The 27,896-nt window shown below is 39.1% G+C and overlaps 1 protein-coding gene across 2 annotated transcripts; it reads left to right on the top strand.

The window, feature by feature from the left end:
- Window positions 1-703: 703 nt before the first annotated feature.
- On the top strand, window positions 704-11,539 carry LOC133248142 (C-type lectin domain family 2 member F-like). Of its 2 annotated transcripts, XM_061417913.1 has the most exons (5): window positions 739-1,452; window positions 1,949-2,041; window positions 7,263-7,447; window positions 8,209-8,315; window positions 11,357-11,539. In XM_061417913.1, the coding sequence occupies exons 1-5, from the start codon at window positions 1,359-1,361 to the stop codon at window positions 11,469-11,471; spliced, it is 594 nt and encodes a 197-aa protein (XP_061273897.1). In that variant the 5' UTR covers window positions 739-1,358; the 3' UTR covers window positions 11,472-11,539. The 2 variants fall into 2 exon arrangements, with proteins under 2 accessions (XP_061273899.1, XP_061273897.1); XM_061417915.1 differs by lacking the exon at window positions 1,949-2,041 and having other exon boundaries at window positions 704-1,452.
- Window positions 11,540-27,896: the final 16,357 nt, after the last annotated feature.

Here is a 27,896-nt window from a genome sequence, read left to right on the forward strand (position 1 = left end):
ACGTTTACTCCTTGGAAAGAAAGTTATGACCAACCTAGATAGCATATTCAAAAGCAGAGACATTACTTTGCCAACAAAGGTTCGTCTAGTCAAGGCTATGGTTTTTCCAGTGGTCATGTATGGATGTGAGAGTTGGACTGTGAAGAAGGCTGAGTGCTGAAGAATTGATGCTTTTGAATTGTGGTGTTGGAGAAGACTCTTGAGAGTCCCTTGGACTGCAAGGAGATCCAACCAGTCCATTCTGAAGGAGATCAACCCTGGGATTTCTTTGGAAGGAATGATGCTAAAGCTGAAACTCCAGTACTTTGGCCACCTCATGCGAAGAGTTGACTCATTGGAAAAGAGTCTGATGCTGGGAGGGATTGGGGGCAGGAGGAGAAGGGGACGACAGAGGATGAGATGGCTGGAGAGCATCACTGACTTGATGGACGTGAGTCTCAGTGAACTCCAGGAGTTGGTGATGGACAGGGAGGCCTGGCCTGCTGCAATTCATGGGGTTGCAAAGAGTTGGACACGACTGAGCGACTGAACTGAACTGATATATTGTTGACCTGAAATTCAAATTTAAGTGGAAATTCTAGGTTTTAATTTGCTAAATCTGGTCAGTCTGCACATAATTGCATTGGAAAGGGTCAGCTAGAAAAATGAAGACAAATTTGTATAGGCAGAAAATGTTATTTTAAACCGAAGGAAGCTGTTTCCTGACCCCCCGACCTCACCCCTCCACCCACATATCTGTCATTGTATCTATTTGTAATATTCATTACAAACCTCATGCTTTAACCTTTTCTTCTTTGTATCTGAAACTTTTAAACACTCCTTCTGAAGTAAGTGCGTGCATGCGTGCTCAGTCGCCTCAGTCCTGTCCGACTCTTTATGACCCCATGGACTGTAAGCCCACCATGTAAAATTGTCTCAGATTTGAGCTTTTCGGGAGACTGTAAAAAGAAGTCAAAACTGGATCACAGTGGCTTTTCTGGGCTCTGCTTTGAGTAGTTACCGGGTGAGAGAGAAGGAGCCAATCAGATATGAAATTCTCAGAGTTGCCACTGTGCTCCAACCAATCCCAGGCTGCTGATCCACCGCCCCTGCAGCTAGAGTACCGGTTGGTAATTTCCTGGTAGCCGTTACTACCCAGGTTCATGAAAACCTAAAAGAAAAGGACACATGATATGCGCCGGCCAAGGGGGCATCTGCCTGAAGTTCGGTTCTGAGATTGAGTGGAGGATGCTAGATTTCTGCACTGTTTCCAGTTGAAATTGCTTCCGCCCGCTCCTCGAAGAAAACTGGCACCTTGCTTTTCTGCAGTGAGGATCAGATATAATCATCAGTTCATCCCCAGGATTATTCCACCCTCTATGACTGTCAAAGAGCCTTCTCCAAGAGCGTCTGAGATGGAGAGTGAAAGGATTGAGAATAGGAAGGTTGTGGAGCAGAGGATCAAAAGGCCAGGTAAGAGGGAAGACAGAAGTTGCCCTCAGATACAGGAACTGAGCATCCTTTCTTGATCCCACTTTGCATCCTCAGAATTTTGGTTTATATCATACATAATCTGACCCTTAAGTAGAAACAATCTTCTTTATAAAGCAAAGACGTCAGAGAAGTTGTGGATCTACCCTTCTCCGCCGGATTAACACCCATCTCTTGGAAAGGGCAGTATTTCATTAAAAAGCACCAGGAGAAACTTGTTTTTCTGTTCTGGAATCCAGACAGAAGATTGAGTAACATAATTCTCAGAAATGGCACCAAAAAGTAGAGCCAAAGCACTTTTGAGACTGCTGCTGCTGCAAATTAGATCTCTGTGCCTTTCCTCATTTTCCTAAGTGTTAATTACTGGGTTGTGAACTATAGCATGTAGAGAAGATAGAGGGGAAAAATTATTTGGGCCTTTTGTTTCTTTACTTGTTTGCTTTTCTTTACAAGATAAACAGTGACATGTTTTCCACAGGTATAGTAACAAAGAAAATGCTAATCATGTCAAGTATGATTTGTGGAGGTATTGCCTTTCTTCTTTGGGCAGTGTTAGGATTTCCTCAAAAATGTGAGTAAACAATTGCTGCTAAAAATATATTGATTGTATTAATATTGATTTGGTTATACCAGTAACTAGCTTTTCCTTCCCCTTCACTGAACAACTGGACTCAGAAAATATTTTCCCTACCAGAGCCATCTAGTTTTTCTTCAAAATTAGTTACTCTGCTTTGTCTTCTAGAGTGAACATTCCTTTAATAAATATCTCTTGAACTTCAGGCATATGATGATACCAAAAAAAAAGTAGATTTTTCTGCCCTGGAAGGAATTCATTATTAACTGAAGAAAAAAGCATATAAACATGATAAGAAAAAAGTGTCAGTTGCTCAGTTGTGTCTGACTCTTACGACCCCATGGACTGTAGCCTCCCAGGTGAGATTTTCTAGGTAAGAATACTGGAGTGGGTTGCCATTTCCTTCTCCAGGGTGTCTTCCTGACCCAGGGATCGAACCTAGTTCTCCTGCATTGGCAGGTAGATTCTTTACTGCCTGAGCCATGATAAAATAACTACTAAGTAGAAGTACATTCAGTTTGAAGCAGAAGAAGAGATTATAAGTCTACCTCGAGTAGTTGGGCTTCCCTGATAGCTCAGTTGGTAAAGAATCTGCCTGCAATGCAGGAGACCCTGGTTCAATTCCTGGGTCAGGAAGATCTGCTGGAGAAGGGATAGACTACCCACTCCAGTGTTCTTGGGCTTCCCTTGTGGCCCAGCTGGTAAAGAATTCGCCTGCATTGTGGGAGACCTGGGTTCGATACCTGGGTTGGGAATATCCCCTGGAGAAGGGAATGGCTACCCACTCCACTATTCTGGCCTAGGGAGTTACATTGACTCTATAGTCCATGGGGTTGCAAATAGTCAGACACTATTGAGTGATTTTCACTTCACTTTGCTAGTAGTCAAGTGAGACTTTGTGATGGGAGGAGTGTTTGTGCTGAATCAGGAGATCAAGTAGGCATTTATCAATGAGCTTGCCTTTGAGGAGAAAAAAAACATTAGCATCAGAGAATCATACCAGGTGCAATTAGGATAGAGTTAAAAAGAAGTGGGTTGGGGTCTAGCAATGATACTACATTCCCCTAGTGCATCCTAAAGGAGATCAGTCCTGGGTGTTCACTGGAAGGACTGATGCTGAAGCTGAAACTCCAATACTTTGGCCACATCATGTGAAAAGTTGTCATTGGAAAAGACCCTGATGCTGGGAGGGATTGGGGGCAAGAGTAGAAGGGGACGAGAGAGGATGAGATGGTTGGATGGCATCACCAATTCGATGGACATGAGTTTGAGTGAACTCCGGGAGTTGGTGATGGACAGGGAGACCTGGCATGCTGTAATTCATGGGGTCACAAAGAGTCGGACATGACTGAGCAACTGAACTGAGTGCATTAATTCTCTCACTTCCATAGATGATTATTTTATACTTTATCCTTTCTATCCAAACCTTTAGGGAGTCTTTCCACATCTTCATTATCAAGTCTATATATTTGCTTCCAATCTTACAGTTTAGTTCAGTTCAGTCGCTCAGTCACATCTGACTCTTTATGACCCCGTGGACTGCAGCATACCAGGCCTCCCTGTCCATCACCAACTCCTGGAGCTTATTCAAACTTGTGTCCATCGAGTCAGTGATGCCATCTAACTGTCTCATCCTCTGTCATCCCCTTTTCCTCCCACCTTCATTCTTCCCCAGCATCAGGGTCTTTTTCAAGGAGTCAGTTCTTCGCATCTGGTGGCCAAAATATTGGAGCTTCAGCTTCAGCATCAGTCCTTCCAATGAATATTCAGGACTGATTCCCTTAGGATTGACCGGTTGGATCTTCTTGCAATCCAAGGGACTCTCAAGAGTCTTCTCGAACACCACAGTTCAAAAGCATCAATTCTTCGGTGCTCAGCCTTCTTTATGGTCCAACTCTCACATCCATATGTGACCACTGGAAAAACTGTAGCTTTGACTAGACAGAACTTTGCTGGCAAAGTAATGTCTCTGCTTTTTAATATGCTGTCTAGGTTGGTCATAACTTTTCTTTCAAGGAGCAAGTGTCTTTTAATTTCAATGCTGCAGTCACCATCTGCAGTAATTTTGAAGCCCAAGAAAATAAAGTCTGTCACTGTTTCCATTGCTTCTGCATCTATTTGCCATGAAATGATGGGACCAGATGCCATGATCTTAATTTTTTGAATGTTGAGCTTTAAGCCAGCTTTTTCACTCTCCTCTTTCACTTTCATCAAGAGCCTCTTCAGTTGCTCTTCACTTTCTGCTGTAAGGGTGGTGTCATCTGCATATCTGAGGTTATTGATATCTCTCCCGGCAACCTTCCTTCTAACTTGTGCTTCATCCAGCTTGGCATTTTTATGACAATTAGTAGAAAACTTCCAAATAACTCTCATCACCACACCTATTGTATTACCTCTTATCTCTACCCATAAACTCTATCCAGATTCTTGGTACTATATAGATGGAGTGTTCATGTTCTATGCTAGATCCTATAGCCTCTTACCTGATTAGTATTACTCTAGTAAATCTTGTCTCTCTTCTCTATGTCATCAGCCTTTTCATGCTCAACTGAAACATCCTCATGGGCAACATGATACAGTGATATCTCTCCTACTCCCCCTGCCAAAAACAAAACAAAACAAAACTCTCTAGACTTTACTCTTCCTTCATCTACCAATTTGTTTTCTCCTCTGTACAGTAGCCTCCTTGAAAAATCTTTGCTAGCTTTTCCTAATGTCTGTTTTGCTGTTTTCTGTTAAATCTACTTTGCTCATATTCCCATTTCTTTTTCTACCAAATTTACCTTACAAGTCCATTAGTAACTTCCAGGTCAATTCCTAGTCTTTATCAAACTTGATCTGTGTAGTAGTCAGCACTGTCTCTGTCCTTGGAAATGATTTGTTCATTTGACTTCCGAAACAGCATTTTCTCATGCCTTGCTTCCTACCTAATCTGTTGCTTATTTGCAGGTTTCTGGTATTTGTTCCTTCTTTTCTCCCTGACCTCTTACCTTTGCCCCGGGTTCAGTCCTAGAGCAGGTCCCCTCTTCATCTGTCTTTGTACTCTTGGTAACCTGAACCAGACTTAAAACTTTTACATTAATATTGATGATTTCCAAATATACATCTCCAGTCTGGTTCTTCTCACTGAATTCCAAATTGTTAAATCCACCTACTTGACTCTCTAACAAACATCTCAAACCTAGCATTGTCCAAGATGACAAAAGAAAATGTGATAGATAAACTTCTATCTTCTATAGCCCCTTCTATCTGTGGTTTTCCTCATCTCAGGAAATACCAACTTTATCTTTCCATTTTCAAGGCAAAAATTTTATAGTCCTTTTTTGACTCTTTTCCCCACTCTCAAGCCCCAAATATAATCAGAAAATTCTGCCTGGCCTGTCAAAATATCACCACAATCTGAGTACTTTTCATCATTTCTACCCTCTTGATTATTCCCAGTCCACATCTTCCATCTTCTAAATCTTCTTCTCTCTTCCACTCTTGACCTTCTAAAGCAATATGCCCAGTGAAAATGTAGTGTGAGTCACAAATGTCATTTAAATTTTAACAGCCACATTGAAATTAAAGAAAAATTGAAACAGTTTTAATTGCATTTAATTCAAACGTAGTCAATGTATTATTTCATCATGTAGCTATGTAAACAATTATTGAGATCTTCATATTATTTTTTGTAGTAAGTGTTTGATATTCAGTGTGCATTTTATACTTACAAGACACCTGGATTTGGACTAGCAATATTTCAGGTGCTGAATAGTCACACCTAGCTATGGCTACCATTTCAAGCAGTACAGTTCTAGAGTATATTTTTAACAATTTTTTGAGACAAATCAGATCTGTGCAAAATGCTGCAGAGGTCTTTTATTCTGTTGGAGCAATGCCAAAATCCTACTAATTGCCGTAAGGCTCTGTTGGATCTGGTCATTCAACTATCTCTGTGATCTCATCTCTTACTATTTCATTTTTTCTCCAGTCCTCTGGCATCCTTACTATTTTGTGAAGAAGGAAGACACATTTATCTTTGTCTTTTGTCCTAGGTCTTCTTTTTGTTTGGGAAGCTCTTCCCCTATATGTGAATATGCCCCTACCCAGCTACCTCCTTCAAGTCTATAATAAATATCTCGTGGAACACTGTCTGGACTATTGCATTAAAATTGCACCTCTTTCCACCAACAGTCCCAATCCCCTTTACTTTGATGCATTTTATGACAAACTAGTAAGGCAATGGCACCCCACTCCAGTACTTTTGCCAGGAAAATCCTATGGATGGAGGAGCCTGGTAGGCTGCAGTCCATGAGGTCGCTAGAGTCGGACACGACTGAGTGACTTCACTTTCACTTTTCACTTTCATGCATTGGAGAAGGAAATGGCAACCCACTCCAGTGTTCTTGCCTGGAGAATCCCAGGGACTGGGAAGTCTGGTGGGCTGCCATCTCTGTGGTCGCACAGAGTCGGACACGACTGAAGCGACTTAGCAGTAGTAGCAGCAGTATAGTTTACTAGATGTGTAAGTCCCATTAAGCAGAAGGATTTTTGTATCTTATTTATAGAGTTGTGCTTCTAAAGCTACAAAAGTTTATCTGGCACATGGTGGAAGCTCAAATGATAATTGTTGAATGAATGAACAAATTAGTGAGTGAATTAGAAAACATGGCTTTCTGGTGACCCAAGTTCTGAGCCAAATACTTGATTTTTGAACAAGATGTTTATTTGAACTTGACATTTTAAAATCATGTTGATGTATGGCAAAACCAATACAATATTGTAAAGTAATTAACCTCCAATTAAAATAAATAAATTTATATTAAAAAAAAATAAAGTCATTTTTAAATTAATATTGGTGACCTGAGATGTGTCCCAGCCACCATAGTAAATTACAGGGGCAAAAACAGGTAAATAAAGAAAATACCAGTAGTATGAAAAAAAAAAAAATGGAAGAAAAAATGTCTAAAGAAGATTAAGTTTCTGAAAGTTTGTTTATTATCACCATTTTAAAGTATGCATAGATCTGCATTCTTCAGTGGTGATTTGTTTTATGCTCTGTTCTTGATCTTTAATTTTCCTGAATTATGTCAGTTATATAATTTGAATTGAACATGGAAATAACATATATTTTCTCAGTCTGAAATATATGAGAATCTTTTACAGTGAAGGTTAAACTTTTTCATTTTCTTACACTTTCTTCATTTTCCCCCCTCAATTACTGTGTTAATTTTAGCTAAAAATCCAATGATCTTCAACAAGACATGCTCTGAGGATGCAATTATATGTCCACAAAGCTGGAACCGAATCAATAATAGTTGCTTCTTTCAATCTGAACGTGAAAAAACTTGGATGGATGGCCAGAAAAAATGCATGGCTCACTCTGGATCTCTGGCCATATTCAACTCCAAGAATGAAGTGGTTAGATATCTCCTTCACAATATATATTCCATTTAATTTATTGAGTAGCTGCTCTGTAACAGGTATACCTCAAGGGTGTAATAGATCAGTCAATGAGACAGTCAAAGATCTTTGTCTTTATAGAGGTTAAATCACATAGGAAGAGACAAGGAATACAAAATAATCATAATAAACATATAAATTATATAGTATGTTGCAAGTTAGTAAATTAAATTTTATGCAAAAAAATTGTAAGTTGAGAGGATTTTATGAGTGTTTTCAGTGGGTAGACTGCAAGTAAGATAGTCAACTCAGTGATAACACTTGAGCAAAAATGTAATGTAGATAGGGGAGTTAGTTGGTCAAGAGAATATCTGGGGGACAAACTTCCCAGAAAAGGAAATAGTGAGAACATGAATCTTAAGGTAGGTACTTGCCTGGAAAATTCAATGAACAGAAAAGAGGCAGCCAGTCAATGTACCTAACATGAGAATGTGAGTGAGGGATAGGGACCATCTAGCTCTTGTAGGCTTTTTTAAACTAGAATTAGGAGATATTGCAGAAAATGAAAAATAAAGAATATGACATGATTTGACTTAAGTTTTAAAACAATCATTTTCTTTTAAATGTTATGTGCCCATGAATTACAAATATAAAAGCAGAGTATATGTTATTAGGCTGTTGCAATAACTCTAGCAAGAGGGTAGTGGGCTCAAAATGACCTTAGCATTGGAGGTAATAAGAATGAGAAAACTAGGAGAGCACTCTGTATTTTGTGAAAGGAATCTTTGATGCCCTATCTGGGATCCTCTTGCTATTGGATTGGACTGAAAATGGACAGCACAAGAAAACTCTGGGTATGGACAAATGGAGATATATTCAGCAACTGGTAAGCATTAATAGCGTGTATTTGTTCATAAATGTGTTAAGGATGGTAAGAACTCTGAATCTATAATTGTTCTTGTTTGTTTAGTTGTGCCTGACTCTTTTGTGATCCCATGGACTGCAGCCTGCCAGGCTCCTCTGCCCATGGGATTTCCCAGGCAAGAATATTGGAGGGGGTCACCATTTCCTTCTCCAGGGGATCTTCCCAACCCAGGGATCAAACCTGAATTTCCTGTATTACAGACAGATTCTTTACTGTTGAGCCATCAGGGAAGCAGAAATCTATGATTAGCCACCTCCATAATTTCCTCTACACCATCTCCCAAAAAGGCCCCTCAACAAATTAAATGCCAAAGAGAAGCTTCAGACAAATATATGATCTTGGGCGAAGGTCAGATACCAATATTTATTTCTACACATTCAGATGGACTATACTACTCGTGAGCCACAAAGATTACTTTTATTCTAGACGAAATGAAAATCCAACGTGTATGAACCTTGCCTTATTCTCAGGGCTTTGCCTTTGGTTTGTTTGTTTACTATTGCTTCACATTCTCATTGGCATGGGAGTCTTAGAAAGTTTACTCAAACCTACACTTACTACACCCACTGGTGACCTGAAATGGAAGAAAATTAAGTGATAAAGGCAAAATGTTTGCTTCCATTGACCATTGAAAATCTAGACTTTCTCTATGTTCCGAAGCTTGAAGAACTGATTGTGCCTGTAGACTTCACTTCTGTTCTTGAAATATTTAAGATCTTCTCCAACTTCATGGAGGAGAAAGAAATTGGAAAGATACTGATTTCCCCATAGAGAGAAGACACTAGCTACAATTTATTGAGCACCTACTAAAGATAGATGCTGTCTCAGTCCAGTGGCATTTGGTGCTAGATATGATAGAATGTGTATGATGTAGCAGAGTAACAGGAGTTGCTAAATTTAGAGAAATTTCTGTCATCACTGTGTTTATATCCAATTTGGGGTGAAAATACACATGCAATGATTTGAGCCCAATAATATAGCCAATCATTATGTTTTCAACTTTGAAAAATACATGACAAAGTATAACATAAACTTTCTGACTACCAAACTTAATAATTATGGAATTTTCTTGAGAGAAGATATTGTGTATTATATACAGCTCCACTTCGAAAAAAAGATGAGAGAAGTAAAACTAAGTTGGTTAAAATTGGTGCAATAGTTTGCTAAGGCAGGCTACTGTAATAAATACCACAGACTCAGTGGCTTAAACAATAGTTATGGAGACCGGAAGTCTCAGATAAAGGTTTGGCAGGATTGATTTCTTCTGAGGCCTCTCTCCTTGGCCATCTTCTCCTCTGTGTCTTCACATGGTCTTCCCTCTGGCATTTGCCTATCTGTGCCCAGATTTTTTCTTCTTATGAGGAGATCAGCCATATTGGAGTAGGGCCCCCTGTAAAGACTTCTTTTTAACTTAACCAACATTTTAAAACACTTCATCTCCTAAGATAATTGCATTCTGAGCTATGAGTATTGAGGTCCTCAATATATATATTTGAAGAGGGGGGTACATAATTCAGCCTATGACAATTATTGAGCTCTCAACACCAAAGAATGCATAGGAAAAGAAATCGCATACATTTTGGAAACAGGCAGAAAAAAATTTCCAGTTACACTAGAAGTTAGGAAGTGACACCAGTGTCACAAAGTAACTCCCTATGGCTGAAAGCATTTTAATTAACAGAAATTATATACCAGGAATCATCGTAATTCTCCATTCTATTTTTCTTTTACTTATTTTGAACTCTCAAATTCCTCTCTTTATATATGACCCAAGATAGGAATTTAGTAAATCCTTTCAAGATATTTTATTTATAATTATTTATGTGTGTCATAACCTATCCAGCAAGAAATACCCAAATGACAATGGTTGCAAGAGTAGATGAGTGAACATCTATTTCAGCCTTAAGACTGTCTGATTTTTTTTTTTTTTAACAAGTGAAGAGTGGTCAATTTAATGTCAGTTATAATGTCTCCCTTTATATAATCTTTAAATGGCAAAAAAATTTATTTGATCATTTTTATTCTGAAGTATATTGCTTCTCAGGTAGCTCAGTGGTAAAGAATCCACTTGCCAGTGCAGGAAACACATTAGACATGGGATCCATCCCTGGGTAGGGAAGATCTCCTAGAGGAGGAAATGACAGCCCACCCCAGTATTCCTGCCTGGAAAATCCATGGACAGAGTAGCCTGGCAGGCCTACAGTCCATGGAGTCACAAAGAGACCATGACTTAGTGACTGAAAATGCATGATTTTGAAGTATAAAAGGAAGAATTCCATCCTTTATAAAATGATTTATCATGTTTCAGTTCAGTTCAGTTCAGTTGCTCAGTCGTGTCCAACTCTGCAACCCCATGAACCGCAGCATGCCAAGCCTCCTTGTCCATCACCAACTCCTGGAGTCCACCCAAACCCATGTCCATCGAGTCGGTGATGCCATCCAACCATCTCATCCTCTGTCATCCCCTTCTCCTCCTGCCCTCAATCTTTCCCAGAATCAGGGTCTTTTCAAATGAGTCAGCTCTTTGCATCAGGTGACCAAAGTATTGGAGTTTCAACTTCAACATCAGTCCTTCCAATGAACACCCAGGACTGATCTCCTTTAGGATGGATTGATTGGATCTCCTTGCGGTCCAAGGGACTCTTGAGAGTCTTCTCCAACACCACAGTCAAAAGCATCAATTCTTTAGCACTCAGCTTTCTTTATTGTCTAACTCTCACATCCATACATGACCACTGGAAAAACCATAGCCTTGACTAGATGGACCTTTGTTATAGTGTTTACTACCCTGATAACCCTTTCTTCTCACCATCACAGGTTAAGTTTGGAGGTAAAAATTGGATAAGAAAAGAAATGCAGCTTACTTCGCTTCCTCTATTCCTTCCACATCCCACATGTTGAAACATAGTCACCAGAGTTTGCACTGCATATTTTAGGTTGTGCTTTATTGTTTCTCATGAAGTTCAGTCAATAAAGAGTGAAATCTTTTTGTTTTGTTCTAGGTTCAGTATTGATGGAAGTGGAGAGTGTGCCTGCATGTTTCAGAAGGGCATAAGTAGTGACAATTGTAGTGATGCAAGAAAGTACACATGCAGCAGAAAAGGGTTTTGTCCTTAGACAAATAATTTTTCCCATACAGGAAATAAAGCGATTAAATAAAAACTTATCTTTTTATACTTTATAAATTCATGTAGTTGCATTTTCTTTTCCATCAGACATATTCTTTTTTAAAGTTCACTGATGAAATATTCAATCATTTTTATCTTCATTTGAATATTTATCTAAGAAGACAGGAGTCAAGGTGGTGGATTAGTAGAATGTAGAGTTTGCCTCTCCCCACAAATGCATTAAGAATAGAATTACAGGGACTACCCTGGTAGTCCCATGACTAAGACTTTGCACTCCCAATTCAGGGGGTCCAGGTTCAATACCTGGTCAGGAAACTAGACCCCATATGCTGCCAAATACATGTATATATATCAGTACATTTATAAATGGAGCAATTTTCAAAGAGCAACTGTTGAACACTATTAGAGGAATTTGGACATCTAAAAAGACAAGAAAAAGTCCTCACACAACTGGGTTGGACAAAAGAAAGGAAGAAAAAGAGGAAACAGGAAGGGACCAGGACCCCAAGGAATATTTGAAAAAGAGGAGAGGTTCCTTCACTCAGAGAAGCCCACTCATAGCTAGGGGTACTAGCTGGGGAAGGGAGGAATCTTCAGGGGACCTGAGTGGAATGAAGCAACAGGTCTGTGGAGGGCAGGAGGAGTAGGACCTATGTGCAAGTTCCACGTCCCAGACAGTGCACCTCAGCTTGAGACGTAGGTCTTTGGTGCAAAGGGAGACTAGGTGCTAGAAAGAAGAGTTTGGAGAATGGACCCAAGAAGGAACTGCAGTTGGCTGTGAGAATTGCCTGAATAATCTCGTTCATTCTGTCAAAATTCTTTCAGGAATCATCTTCTTTCTGTCAGATATTCTTGAGAAATTTCTTTCTTTCGGTTATGTTTCCCTCAGATACATCCTTCTTAACATTTGATACATTCTGAAATCTTTCTATCAGAAATCCTTCAGAAACCTTTTTATTAGAATTACTTTACTAGTCTACATCATATATGAAAATTCCCTTAGACATCTCCTTCTTTCTATCAGGTGTCCCACAGAAATCTCTTTCTGTCAGATTTTATCACAGCACTTCTTCATTTCTTTCAAATTTTATATCAGAGCCTCCTCCTTTCAGAATATTCTCTGAAATTTCCTTCCTCTGTCAGTATTCCCTCAGTAATCTCTTTCTTTCTGTCAAGTTTCCCTTAAAAATTGTCTTCTTTTTGTCAGGCTTTCCTCAGATGTCTCCTTCTTTCTTCTGGCACCCCCTCAGTAATCTCCTTCATTTTTTCAAATTTCTTTCAGAAATTTTCTCTTTTGTTTTATGTTTCCCTTGAAATGAAAATGTTAGTCACTCAGTTATGTCTGACTCTGCGACCTCATTGACTGTGCCCGCCAGGCTCCTCTGTCCACGGAATTCTCCAGGCAAGAATACTGGAGTGGGTGGCCATTCCATTCTCCAAGGGCTCTTCTGGATCCAGGGATTCAGTCACCTGCACTGTGGGCAGTTTCTTTATCATATGAGCTACCAGGGAAGCCCATGTTTCCCTTAGTAATTCTCTTTATTTCTGACAGAATTTTCTCATAATTGCCCTCTTTCTCTTAGGTTTTCCTCTCACGTAGCATTTCTTTCAGCATTCTCTTAGAAATCATCTTCTTTTGTCAGAATTTCCTTCAAAATTACCTTTTTTCTGTCTAGTTTTCCTTTGATATAGCCTTCTTTAAGGTTTCTCTTAGAAATCTTTTTTCTCTCATGGTTTCCTCAGAAATATCTTTTCTGTCAGATTTCCCTCAGATATCATCTTTTTTCTGTCAAGTTTTCCTCAGAAATCTTCTGTCAGGTTTCCTCAGAAATATCCTTGTTTCTTTCTTGTTAAAATAGTGCAGAAAGAAGGTGAATTATACAAGAAGGCAAACAGAAAGAAAACAGAAAAGAGGTACCAGAAGATATGGGTTCCAGCCCCAACATATCTATATTTAGTTTGTTGAATGATCTCAGGCCAATCTCTTGATTTTTCTGAATCTTAATTTTGTTATCAACATTTCTAATGCCTGTTGCATAAATATAATTTTGTAATGTAAGTATAATAATACAGATAAAAAGAGCTTTGTAAATTGTAGATCACTGACTAAATATTTCTGGTTGTTGGTCACTATCTCCTTTGAAATCAGTAAGAACTGTCCCAAGAAAAGAAAGTTCCCCAACAAAACACCCTTAAAATAAAAATTATCCACCTGCAGGGTTTTTTATAAGCCACGAAACTCAAAGCAATCTGAAATCAACTTGTAACCTACACATGAACCACCTCTGAAATGTCCAGTTCAACACATTAACATAGATACCCATGAAAATTAATCAACAGTAGACAAAAACAATGATTTTATTAAATTTTATTAGATGATGTCACATTTTTGGTGGAAATATAAATTGGTATAATCCCTTTGGAAAGCGATTTAGCCAGATCCATCACAATTTACATGCATAATTTTTGACTCCACTTATAAGATTTAGCCCTCTAGATATACTTGAAGATGTGTGCAAAGATAAATGTAAATGGATTTGTACTTCAGAGACTGAGAAACAACCATAATATCTAAAGGAGCAAGCTAGATTTGTTTTACCCATACAGAATATCTTGTATTCATATAATTCTTAAAAAGGAGTTATATGAACACCTTTTAAGATTTATTGTTAAAAAAGAAGGTGTAGAATAATATACATTATATGTTAATATTTGTATAAAAATATAAACACCCATATGTGAACATATGTGCATAAATATATGTGTGTGTGTTAATTTCTATTTGTGTCCGACTCTTTGAACCCCATGGACTATAGCCTGCCAGGCTCCTCTGTCCATGGGATTTTCCAAGCAAGAATTCTGGAGTGGGTAGCCATTACTTTCTTCAGGGGACCTTCCTGATCCAGGGATTGAACCCAGGTCTCCTGCACTGCAAGCAGATTATTTATTGTCTAAACCACCAGGGAACCCCATGTGTATATACATATATATGACATCTGAGTATACATATCTTCCTCTGGCATTTACTGAGCCTGAGGAGAGAACGAACTGAGGTTCACATATCCTATGTTTAAATATGCATATTTATAATTCAAGCTAACAGAATTTTCTATGCTCTATCCTCCTATCTGGACAAAAATAACTTCAGTTCAGTTCAGTCACTCAGTCATGATGGACCCTCTGTGACCCCATGAATCGCAGCACCCCAGGCCTCCCTGTCCATCACCAACTCCTGGAGTTCACTCAGACTCAGATCCATCAAGTCAGTGATGCCATCCAGCCGTCTCATCCTCTGTCGTCCCCTTCTCCTCCTGCCCCCAATCCCTCCCAGCATCAGAGTCTTCTCCAATGAGTCAAATCTTCACATGAGGTGGCCAAAGTACTGGAGTTTCAGCTTTAGCATCATTCCTTCCAAAGAAATCCCAGGGCTGATCTCCTTCAGAATGGACTGGTTGGATCTCCTTGCAGTCCAAGGGACTCTTAAGAGTCTTCTCCAACACCACAGTTCAAAAGAATCAATTCTTCGGCGCCCAACTTTCTTTTTTTTTTTTTTTCTAATTTTATTTTATTTTTAAACTTTACATAATTGTATTAGTTAACAGTCCAACTCTCACATCCATACCTGACCACTGGAAAAACCATAGCCTTGACTAGCCAGACCTTTGTTGGCAAAGTAATGTCTCTGCTTTTGAATATGCTATCTAGGTTGGTCATAACTTTTCTTCCAAGGAGTAAGCATCTTTTAATTTCATGGCTGCAGTCACCATCTGCAGTGATTTGGGAGCCCCAAAAAATAAAGTCTGACACTGTTTCCACTGTTTGCCCATCTATTTTCCATGAAGTGATGGGACCGGATGCCATGATCTTGGTTTTGTGAATGTTGTTTCACCTTCATCAGGAGGCTTTTTAGTTCCTCTTCACTTTCTGCCATAAGGGTGGTGTCATCTGCATATCTGAGGTTATTGATATTTCTCCTGGAAATCTTGATTCCAGCTTGTGTTTCTTCGAGTCCAGCATTTCTCATGATGTACTCTGCATATAAATTAAATAAGCAGGGTGACAACATTCAGCCTTGACGTACTCCTTTTCCTATTTGGAACCAGTCTGTTGTTCCATGTCCAGTTCTCACTGTTGCTTCCTGACCTGTATACAAATTTCTCAAGAGGCAGGTCAGGTGATCTGGTATTCCCATCTCTTTCAGAATTTTCCACAGTTTATTGTGATCCACACAGTCAAAGGCTTTGGCATAGTCAATAAAGCAGAAATCTATGTTTTTCTGGAACTCTCTTGCTTTTCGATGGTCCAGTGGATGTTGGCAATTTGATCTCTGGTTCCTCTGCCTTTTCAAAAACCAGCTTGAACATCTGGAAGTTCACGGTTCACGTATTGCTGAAGCCTTGCTTAGAGAATTTTGAGCATTACTTTACTAGCGTTTGAGATGAGTGCAATTGTGCGGTAGTTTGAGCATTCTTTGGCATTGCCTTTCTTTGGGATTGGAATGAAAACTGACCTTTTCCAGTCCTGTGGCCACTGCTGAGTTTTCCAAATTTGCTGGCATATTGAGTGCAGCACCTTCACAGCATCATCTTTCAGGATTTGAAATAGCTCCACTGGAATTCTTTTTTTTTTTCTAATTTTATTTTATTTTTAAACTTTACATAATTGTATTAGTTTTGCCAAATATCAAAATGAATCCGCCACAGGTATACATGTGTTCCCCATCCCGAACCCTCCTCCCTCCTCCCTCCCCATACCATCCCTCTGGGCCGTCCCAGTGCACCAGCCCCAAGCATCCAGCATCGTGCATCGAACCTGGACTGGCAACTCTATCACTTTCACTAGCTTTGTTCGTAGTGATGCTTTCTAAGGCCCACTTGACTTCACATTCCAGGCTGTCTGGCTCTAGGTCAGTGATCACACCATCGTGATTATCTGGGTTGTGAAGATCTTTTTGTACAGTTCTTCTGTGTATTCTTGCCACCTCTTCTTTAATATCTTCTGCTTCTGTTAGGTGCATACCATTTCTGTCCTTTATCGAGACCATCTTTGCATGAAATGTTCCCTTGGTATCTCTAATTTTCTTGAAGACATCTCTAGTCTTTCCCATTCTGTTGTTTTTCTCTATTTCTTAGCATTGATCGCTGAGGAAGGCTTTCTTATCTCTTCTTGCTATTCTTTGGAACTCTTAATTCAGATGCTTATATCTTTCCTTTTCTCCTTTGCTTTTCACTTCTCTTCTTTTCACAGCTATTTGTAAGGCCTCCCCAGACAGCCATTTTGCTTTTTTGCATTTCTTTTCCAATGGGATGGTCTTGATCCCTGTCTCCTGTACAATGTCACGAACCTCTGTCCATAATTCACCAGGCACTCTGTCTATCAGATCTAGGCCCTTAAATCTATTTCTCACTTCCACTGTATAATCATAAGGGATTTGATTTAGGTCATACCTGAATGGTTTAGTGGTTTTCCCTACTTTCTTCAATTTCAGTCTGTATTTGGCAAAAAGGAGTTCATGATCTGAGCCACAGTCAGCTCCTGGTCTTGTTTTTGCTGACTGTATAGAGCTTCTCCATCTTTGGCTGCAAAGAATATAATCAATCTGATTTCAGTGTTGACCATCTGCTGATGTCCATGTGTACAGTCTTCTCTTGTGTTGTTGGAAGAGGGTTTTGCTAACACCAGTGCATTTTCTTGGCAAAACTCTATTAGTCTTTGCCCTGCTTCATTCCGTATTCCAAGGCCAAATTTGCCTGTTACTCCAGCTGTTTCTTGACTTCCTACTTTTGCATTCCAGTCCCCTATAATGAAAAGGACATCTTTTTTGGGTGTTAGGTCTAAAAGGTCTTGTAAGTCTTCAAAGAACCATTCAACTTCAGCTTCTTCAGTGTTACTGGTTGGGGCATAGACTTGGATTACTGTGATATTGAATGGTTTGCCTTGGAAACAAACAGAGATCATTCTGTTGTTTTTGAGATTGCATCCAAGTACTGCATTTCAGACTCTTTTGTTGACCATGATGGCTACTTCATTTCTTCTGAGGGATTCCTGCCCCCAGTAGTAGATATAATGGTCATCTGAGTTAAATTCACCCATTCCAGTCCATTTTAGTTCGCTGATTGCTAGAATGTCGACGTTCACTCTTGCCATCTCCTATTTGACCACTTCCAATTTGCCTTAATTCATGGACCTGACATTCCAGGTTCCTATGCAATATTGCTCTTTACAGCATCGGACCTTGCTTCTATCACCAGTCACATCCACAACTGGGTATTGTTTTTGCTTTGGCTCCATCCCTTCATTCTTTCTGGAGTTCTTTCTCCACTGATCTCCAGTAGCATATTGGGCACCTAATGACCTGGGGCATTCCTCCTCTTTCAGTATCCTATCATTTTGTGTTTTCATACTGTTCATGGGGTTCTCAAGGCAAGAATACTGAAGTGGTTTGCCATTCCCTTCTCCGGTGGACCACATTTTGTCATGTTTAAATATGCATATTTATAATTCAAGCTAACAGAATTTTCTATGCTCTATCCTTCTATCTGGACAAAAATAACTTCAGAACCACATAATTGAAAAATATGTAAAAGGAGCATAGGAATGATGAGTGTGTGATTTCTATTTTTTTTTTTTTTGATTCAACAGAAACTCAAGATATACTTCTCACAGAGAACAAAAAGTATACAATATTGTAAAGTAATTAACCCCCAATTAAAATAAATAAATTTATATTAAAAATAAAAAAATAAAACAAACAAACAAAAATAGACATTAATTGTGTTATTTAAATTTTACAAGTGACCACTGAATATACACACATACAAAAGTTTATGTGTGTCTGTGTGTGTATAGATCAAATAAGAAGAAGTAGGGCTGCTATTTTCCTCAGGATTTTTATTGATAATCCTCAGTTATCAGTAAGAAATTTAAAAGAGAGTATCTATAAAAAATAATATAAGCATATTTTTGATAGTTGCTTTTGGAACCACCAGAAAGCCACAAACAATACTATAACTTCATCCTTTTATTTCTTAGTGAGAAGATTTATTTTAAACACCCTTTATTACATTAACAAATATTTTGAAAATTCTTTTTTTAAGGCAAAACAAATCATCAGCCTTTTAGATATCTTATAAGTAAACAGCAGTCTTTCTGTTGGTGCATTTTGTATTGTGAAAGGTTGGAAGTTGCCATTCCAACATAAGCCAACCCAGAGAGAATGGCATGGGATTATTCACTAATAATAAAGTACAAAGCAGAAACCCTCAAGGTCAACAGGAAGACCCCCAAATAGGCTAAATATATTTAAATTCTCTAGCAGATAGAGGTTAAAGAAAACTATGTGTGTGAATTATTGAAGAAAAATAACGTAGCTCTAAAGAAGCTTGGATATAGGTGTGAAATCAATGCTTACTGAGAATCTGTAATGTAGAAAACAGCCTCACCATCTTTGTTTCTGGATATCCCACGACCATATTCCCCAGGTGCAAAAGTAGAGTCACTAGTTTAATGTCACCCCAGAAACTGAAGTGCATCAAATAATCTGCATTTTTAAAGTATGACCAGATAATGACAGCATTCTCACAAGTTACCAGGCCCTAGTAGTATTGATACATATGAGTATTTTGTTGTCTCTGTCAGGTTTAAGAAAAACAACAATGGTGATTGCAAGGCAAAAGGTGGGGTGCTTTAATACAAGTCCCCAACCTCCAGGATCTAATGCCTGGTGATGTGAAGAGCTGATGTAGCTGATGTTGAGCTGATGTAATAACAATAGAAATAAAAGTACACAATACATGTAATGTTCTTGAATCATCTCGAAACCAATCCCCACCCTCCGCCCCCATTCATGAAAAAATTGTCTTCCAGGAAACCTGTTCCTGTTGCCTAAAGGGTTGGGGGTTTAAGAGAAATGTAAATAAGACTGTGAGGGAACACATAAAGGGAATTCAGTTCAGTTGCTCAGTCGTGTCTGACTCTCTGTGACCCCATGAATCGCAGCACGCCAGGCCTGCCTGTCTATCACCAACTCCCGGATTCCACCCAAACCCATGTCCATAGAGTTAGTGATGCCATCCAACCATCTCATCCTCTGTTGTCCCCTTCTCCTCCCCTCAATCTTTCCCAGCATCAAGGTCTTTTCAAATGAGTCAGCTCTTCGCATCAGGTGGCCAAAGTACTGGAGTTTCAGCTTCAGCATTAGTCCCTCCAATGAACACCCAGGACTGATCTCCTTTAGGATGGACTGGTTGATCTCCCTGTGGTCCAAGGGACTCTTAGGAGTCTTCTCCAACACCACAGTTCAAAAGAATCAAGTCTTCGGCACTCAGCTTTCATTATAGTCCAACTCTCACATCCATACATGACCACTGGAAAAACCATAGCCTTGCCTAGATGGACCTTTGTTGACAAAGTAATGTCTCTGTTGTTTAATATGCTGTCTAGGTTGGTCATAACTTTCCTTCCAAGGAGTAAGCATCTTTTAATTTCATGGCTGCAATCATCATCTGCAGTGATTTGGGAGCCCCAAAAAATAAAGTCAGCCACTGTTTCCACTGTTTCCCCATCTATTTCCCATGAAGTGATGGGACCGGATACCATGATCTTGGTTTTCTGAATGTTGAGCTTTTTTTTTTTTTTTAATTTTTATTTTTTTTAATTTTATTTTATTTTTAAACTTTACATAATTGTATTACTTTTGCCAAATATCAAAATGAATCCACCACAGGTATACATGTGTTCCCCATCCTGAACCCTCCTCCCTCCTCCCTCCCCATACCATCCCTCTGGATCGTCCCAGTGCACTAGCCCCAAGCATCCAGTATTGTGCATCGAACCTGGACTGGCATCTCGTTTCATACATGATATTTTACATGTTTCAATGCCATTCTCCCAAATCTTCCCACCCTCTCCCTCTCCCACAGAGTCCATAAGACTGTTCTATACATCAGTGTCTCTTTTGCTGTCTCATACACAGGGTTATTGTTAGCATCTTTCTAAATTCCATATATATGCGTTAGTATACTGTATTGGTGTTTTTCCTTCTGGCTTACTTCACTCTGTATAATAGGCTCCAGTTTCATCCACCTCATTAGGACTGATTCAAATGTATTCTTTTTAATGGCTGAGTAATACTCCATTGTGTATATGTACCACTGCTTTCTTTATCCATTCATCTGCTGATGGACATCTAGGTTGCTTCCATGTCCTGGCTATTATAAACAGTGCTGCGATGAACATTGGGGTACACATGTCTCTTTCCCTTCTGGTTTCCTCAGTGTGTGTGCCCAGCAGTGCGATGGTGGGATCATAAGGCAGTTCTATTTCCAGTTTTTTAAGGAATCTCCACACTGTTCTCCATAGTGGCTGTACTAGTTTGCATTCCCACCAACAGTGTAAGAGGGTTCCCTTTTCTCCACACCCTCTCCAGCATTTATTATTTGTAGACTTTTGGATCGCAGCCATTCTGACTGGTGTGAAATGGTACCTCATAGTGGTTTTGATTTGCATTTCTCTGATAATGAGTGATGCTGAGCATCTTTTCATGTGTCTGTTAGCCATTTGTATGTCTTCTTTGGAGAAATGTCTCTTTAGTTCTTTGGCCCATTTTTTGATTGGGTCATTTATTTTTCTGGAGTTCAGCTGTAGGAGTTGCTTGTATATTTTTGAGATTAGTTGCTTGTCAGTTGCTTCATTTGCTATTATTTTCTCCCATTCTGAAGGCTGTCTTTTCACCTTGCTAATAGTTTCCTTTGATGTACAGAAGCTTTTAAGGTTAATTAGGTCCCATTTGTTTATTTTTGCTTTTATTTCCAATATTCTGGGAGGTGGGTCAGAGCTTTAAGCCAACTTTTTCATTCTTCTTTTTCACTTTTATCAAGAGGCTCTTTAGTTCTTCACTTTCTGCCATAAGGGTGGTGTCATTTGCATATCTGAAGTTATTGATATTTCTCCCAGCAATCTTGATTCCAGCTTGTGCTTCTTCCAGTCCAGCATTTCTCATGATGTACTCTGCATAGAAGTTAAATAAACAGGGTGACAATATACAGCCTTGACAACTCCTTTTCCTATTTGGAACCAGTCTGTTGTTCCATGTCCAGTCTAACTGTTGCTTCCTGACCTGTATATAGGTTTCTCAAGAGGCAGATCAGGTGGTCTGGTATTCCCATCTCTTTCAGAATTTTCCACAGTTTATTGTGATCCACACAGTCAAAGGCTTTGGCATAGTCAATAAAGCAGAAATAGATGTTTTTCTGGACCACTTTTGCTTTTTTGATGATCTGGTGGATGTTGGCAATTTGATCTCTGGTTCCTCTACCTTTTCTAAAATCAGCTTGGACATGTGGAAGTTCACAGTTTACATATTGCTGAAGCCTGGCTTGGAGAATTTTAAGCATCACTTTACTAGCATGTGAGATGAGTGCAATTGTGCGGTAGTTTGAGCATTCTTTGGCATTTCCTTTCTTTGGTATTGGAATGAAAACCGACCTTTTCCAATCCTGTGGCCATTGCTGAGTTTTCCAAGTTTGCTGACATATTGAGTGCAGCACTTTCACAGCATCATCTTTTAGCATCACTGCAGACTCATATGCCCACTCCGCAGCCAGTGTACTTTTTAAAATATCATTTTATTTAACAACTTTTGAAACAGAATGATGAAGTCGTGTGTTTAAATTGGGAAAGGCATGTTTTTTGTTGTCTTGAGAACCCCATGAACAGTATGAAAAGGCAAAATGATAGGATACTGAAAGAGGAGGAACTCCCCAGATCAGTAGGTGCCCAATATGCTACTGAAGATCAGTGGAGAAATAACTCCAGAAAGAATGAAGGGATGGAGTCAAAGCAAAAACAATACCCAGCGGTGGATGTGACTGGTGATAGAAGAAAGGTCCGATGCTGTAAAGAGCAATATTGCATAGGAACCTGGAATTTCAGGTCGATGAATCAAGGTAAGTTGGATGTGATCAAACAGGAGATGGCAAGAGTGAACGTCGATGTTCTAGGAATCAGCAAACTGAAATGGACTGGAATGGGTGAATTTAACTCAGATGACCATTATATCTACTACTGGGGGCAGGAATCCCTCAGAAGAAATGGAGTAGCCATCATGGTCAACAGAAGAGTCTGAAATGCAGTACTTGGATGCAATCTCAAAAACGACAGAATGATCTCTGTTCGTTTCCAAGGCAAACCATTCAATATCACAGTAATCCAAGTCTATGCCCCAACAAGTAATGCTGAAGAAGCTGAAGTTGAATGGTTCTATGAAGACCTACAAGACCTTTTAGACCTAACACCCAAAAAAGATGTCCTTTTCATTATAGGGGACTGGAATGCAAAAGTAGGAAGTCAAGAAACAGCTGGAGTAACGCAAATTTGGCCTTGGAATACGGAATGAAGCAGGGCAAAGACTAATAGTGCTTTGCCAAGAAAATGCACTGGTCATAACAAACACCCTCTTCCAACAACACAACAGAAGACTCTATACATGGACATCACCAGATGGTCAACACCAAAATCAGATTGATTATATTCTTTGCAGCCAAAGATGGAGAAGCTCGATACAGTCAGCAAAAACAAGACCAGGAGCTGACTATGGCTCAGACCGTGAACTCCTTTTTGCCAAATTCAGACTGAAACTGAAGAAAGTGGAGAAAACCACTAAACCATTCAGGTATGACCTAAATCAAATCCCTTATGATTATACAGTGGAAGTGAGAAATAGATTTAAGGGACTAGATCTGATACACAGAGTGCCTGATGAGCTATGGGATGAGGTTCATGACACTGTACAGGAGAACAGGGATCAAGACCATCCCTATGGAAAAGAAATGCAGAAAAGCAAAATGGCTGTCTGGGGAGGCCTTACAAATAGCTGTGAAAAGAAGAGAAGCGAAAAGCAAAGGAGAAAAGGAAAGATATAAGCATCTGAATGCAGAGTTCCAAAGAATAGCAAGAAGAGATAAGAAAGCCTTCTTCAGCGATCAGTGCAAAGAAATAGAGGAAAACAACAGAATGGGAAAGACTAGAGATCTCTGCAAGAAAACTAGAGATACCAAAGGAACATTTCATACAAAGATGGGCTTGATAAAGAACAGAAATGTTATGGACCTAACAGAAGCAGAAGATATTAAGAAGTGACAAGAATACACACAAGAACTGTACAAAAAAGATCTTCACGACCCAGATAATCATGATGGTGTGATCACTGACCTAGAGCCAGACATCCTGGAATGTAAAGTCAAGTGGGCCTTAGAAAGCATGACTATCAACAAAGCTAGTGGAGGTGATAGAATTCCAGTGGAGCTATTCCAAATCCTGAAAGATGATGCTGTGAAAGTGCTGCACTCAATATGCCAGCAAATTTGGAAAACTCAGCAGTGGCCACAGGACTGGAAAAGGTCAGTTTTCATTCCAATCCCAAAGAAAGGCAATGCCAAAGAATGCTCAAACTACTGCACAATTGCACTCATCTCACACGCTAGTAAAGTAATGCTTAAAATTCTCCAAGCCAGGCTTCAGCAATATGTGAACCGTGAACTTCCTGATGTGCAAGCTGGTTTTCAAAAAGGCAGAGGAACCAGAGACCAAATTGCCAACATCCGCTGGATCATGGAAAAAGCAAGAGAGTTCCAGAAAAACATCTATTTCTGCTTTATCGACTATGCCAAAGCCTTTGACTGTGTGGATCACAATAACCTGTGGAAAATTCTGAAACAGATGGGAATACCAGACCACCTGATCTGCCTCTTGAGAAATTCGTATGCAGGTCAGGAAGCAACAGTTAGAACTGGACATGGAACAACAGACTGGTTCCAAATAGGAAAAGGAGTATGTCAAGGCTGTATATTGTCATCCTGTTTATTAACTTCTATGCAGAGTACATCATGAGAAATGCTGGACTGGAAGAAACACAAGCTGGAATCAAGATTTCCAGGAGAAATATCAATAACCTCAGATATGCAGATGACACCACCCTTATGGCAGAAAGTGAAGAGGAACTAAAAAGCCTCTTGATGAAAGGGAAAGTGGAGAGTGAAAAAGTTGGCTTAAAGCTCAACATTCTGAAAACGAAGATCATGGCATCCGGTCCCATCAATTCACGGGAAATAGATGGGGAAACAGTGGAAACAGTGTTAGACTTTATTTTTCTGGGCTCCCAAATCACTGCAGATGGTGACTGCAGCCATGAAATTAAAAGATGCTTACTCCTTGGAAGGAAAGTTATGACCAACCTGGATAGCATATTCAAAGGCAGAGACATTACTTTGCCAACAAAGGTTCATCTAGTCAAGGCTATGGTTTTTCCAGTAGTTATGTATGGATGTGAGAGTTGGACTGTGAAGAAGGCTGAGCGCCGAAGAATTGATGCTTTTGAACTGTGGTGTTGGAGAAGACTCTTGAGAGTCCCTTGGACTGCAAGAAGATCCTCCAGTCCATTCTAAAGGAGATCAGCCCTGGAATTTCTTTGGAAGGAATGATGCTGAAGCTGAAACTCCAGTACTTTGGCCACCTCATGTGAAGAGTTGACTCATTGGAGAAGACTGTGATGCTGGGAGGGATTGGGGGTAGGAGGAGAAGGGAACGACAGAGGATGAGATGGCTGGAGGCATCACCGACTCGATGGACACGAGTCTGAGTGAACTCCGGGAATTGGTGATGGACAGGGAGGCCTGGCATGCTGCGATTCATGGGGTTGCGAAGAGTTGGACACGACTGAGCGTCTGATCTGATCTGATGTTTTTCTAGAGGAGCAGTGAAATAACACCATGAAAAGAGTTCATGTAACTTTCCAGAAGTCAAAAAAAAATAGCAATTTAAACCCAAAATTAGAATCAGATTGATCCAATTCCATAAGTGGCTGCTTCCAAAAATTCACCAGACATGGACCAACCACAGTGAAGTTACCCAAGCCTCTAGCAAGATTGAGTAAAACTTAGGGGATGGTCATTGATCCTTGTATATAATCTTCTCAATTCCACAGAAATGAAAGAGTACTGGCTGTATAAAGCAAGTAAAAGGTATGCACAGATTTTTGGTTGTCATAATTGCAGGTATTTCAATACATTAAAACTTAGAGAGTAATGCTGACCACCAACAAAAGTGAATCAGTGATCTAATAAAGGACATAAAGATGTAACTTTCTTTAAACATAATATAGCTTCATACATAAAATTATTCACAAAGAATTGCTTTATTTTAGGTCACATAAATGCTGGGGTTCAAAAGCAGATTCCAAAGTAACACAAAATATACCAGAATATATGTGTACAGATAGATAGGAGAGAGAGAGAAATATGTTTGACATAAATGCCAGGTATGGACATTCTGAGCTTTGTCCATATAGTGTCTCATCTGATCATTGTATCATTTTTACAAGATTAGTACAATTTTCCTCTCAATTTTACAAAACAGACAACTGAGAAAGAGCATTTAGGTAACTTGCTCAAAGTCACACAAATAATAAATGTGTTTGAATCTATACAGACAATGTCTGTGTATAATTATTATTAATGATTGGTGTATAGGTTTTCTATAAAAATGAAAAGTGAGAGACCACTTCAAAAATAGCATGAAGTGCTATACAAGATAAATACTACTTTCTATGTGCTCCACTCAAGATGTTTTTCTTGTTAGAGAACAAAAAGTTGTCACTCATTTCATGATGTTCCTTGCCTGTGGATGAGTCAATTTTCTGATTTCTTTTCTGAACTAACAAGTTTGTCTACATTTATATTTGATTTAAACCAGTAGTGAAAGTTTATTTGGATTGCAAGAGCCTATTTTGATCATCAGTTGTTTCCATTCTATCTTGTTAGTCAAGCCCAGTGTTTTTTTTATAAGTGATGTATACAAGGATCTTGGTTTCCTCCTATTGATCTGGATTAGTTTACCACCTTTTCTATTATTATTCTGGAGCTATATATTGACAGGCATGACAACTGGATACACATGACAGTTAAGTTGCATAGAATGAATGAGAATAAAAGGAAGAGAAATAAAAATCAAATACAAGACAGCCTCAAAATGCTAACTTTCTTACTTGGGAGGAAAACTGCTAAAGGAAGTGAGGTATGGCAGGGGTGAAAGTACTGCTGCAAAGTAGCAGAAGGTTTGGGAGAATATGCAGAGTTTTATATCTGCAAGAGAGGGCATACATAAGCTTGTGTGTATATAAAGATACTCGGAGTTGAATTTTGTGGCATGCGTATTATATTCCAATACAAAAGATTTTTTAAATGTGCTTTTACAGAAATGAAAGAGGTTGTTTACTACAGTTTTGCCCCATCCTGTAATCAAGATATTTTTCCCCCGATTCAACTGGCACAGCCCGAGAATGGGTGGAAATAGCTAATGTCTGGCTAAAGTGAATGAAGTTGTTTTTAAATGACTGATCTTAACTCTGGTTGATGTCAAGAATCATTAGGCATCTAGCAGCTTCTGTTGTTTCCTCCTTACCACCTTAAAATCATGGAAAATATAAATAGAAGTAAAGAGGAGGGTAGGAGGGAGTCTCAAGAGGGAGAGGATATATGTATATATTTGACTGATTCATGATATTGTACAGCAGAAACTAATGTAACGTTGTACCCCAATTATATTCCAATTAAAAAAAAAAAAGAAATAGAAGTAGAGAAAGTCTGAAGGTGGCTTAAGGATGCATAATGAGACCTAAAAGTGCTTTTAAAGAAGTATAAGGATCGAATGAACCTAACAAAGTTGTAGTTAGTGCCTGAAATACGAACAAACAAGTGACAACAGCAAGGCACAAAAACAGAACAAAACAAAACCCCACCAGGCACAACAATTCATAGGGTTTATGTTAGACAAAATGAGTGAATTGTGTGCCAAAGGACTGGAATAGGCAACCTATAAAACTTCAAGATAAAGACAGTAAAGGGAAAAACTAAACATTTGATATGAATTGCAGATAACAATTGAAACCACTGATAAAAATTCCAATGCTGGCTACTCGATAACTCTCTTAATAAATAAATCTGATCATCTTAAAAGTTAAAGAGACTTCAGCAGTCACTTAACAAAACTTCTTGTCTAATGTGGTATTCCCAACTACAGCATTCCTAGCAGCCTGTATTAGAAGACCTTCAGTGATGAGAATATTTCTGCCTTTCAAGGCTGTCTATCTCAATTTTGACAAATTTTAACTAGAAGTGTCTTTCTTTAGTGAATGGATATAATGTCACTCATGATTTATTTAAAAGTGGATAAAATGCTTACACATATGCATAGAGTAGCCTTAGATCTCCAAAAGAGTTTCCAGCATTTCCTCATGGAATGTTCTCTAAGCTATGAACTAGCAGAAATTAAATTCAAACGAGAAGAATACAAAAGAAGTGGGACAGGAAAAGAGCTCGAGAGCAAAAGGACAAAAAATATTGAGTGTACATAAGTGCTT

Source organism: Bos javanicus, chromosome 5, assembly GCF_032452875.1.
Source record: "Bos javanicus breed banteng chromosome 5, ARS-OSU_banteng_1.0, whole genome shotgun sequence".
Lineage (NCBI taxonomy): Eukaryota > Metazoa > Chordata > Mammalia > Artiodactyla > Bovidae > Bos > Bos javanicus.

Bases quoted from the DNA above. Each gene is read 5' to 3' on its own strand.
- LOC133248142 (XM_061417913.1), top strand. From the start codon at position 1,359: ATGACTGTCAAAGAGCCTTCTCCAAGAGCGTCTGAGATGGAGAGTGAA. The intron at 1,453-1,948 runs GTAAGAGGGAAG...TGTTTTCCACAG, and splicing joins GCAGAGGATCAAAAGGCCAG to GTATAGTAACAAAGAAAATG. The intron at 7,448-8,208 runs GTTAGATATCTC...ATTTTGTGAAAG, and splicing joins TCAACTCCAAGAATGAAGTG to GAATCTTTGATGCCCTATCT.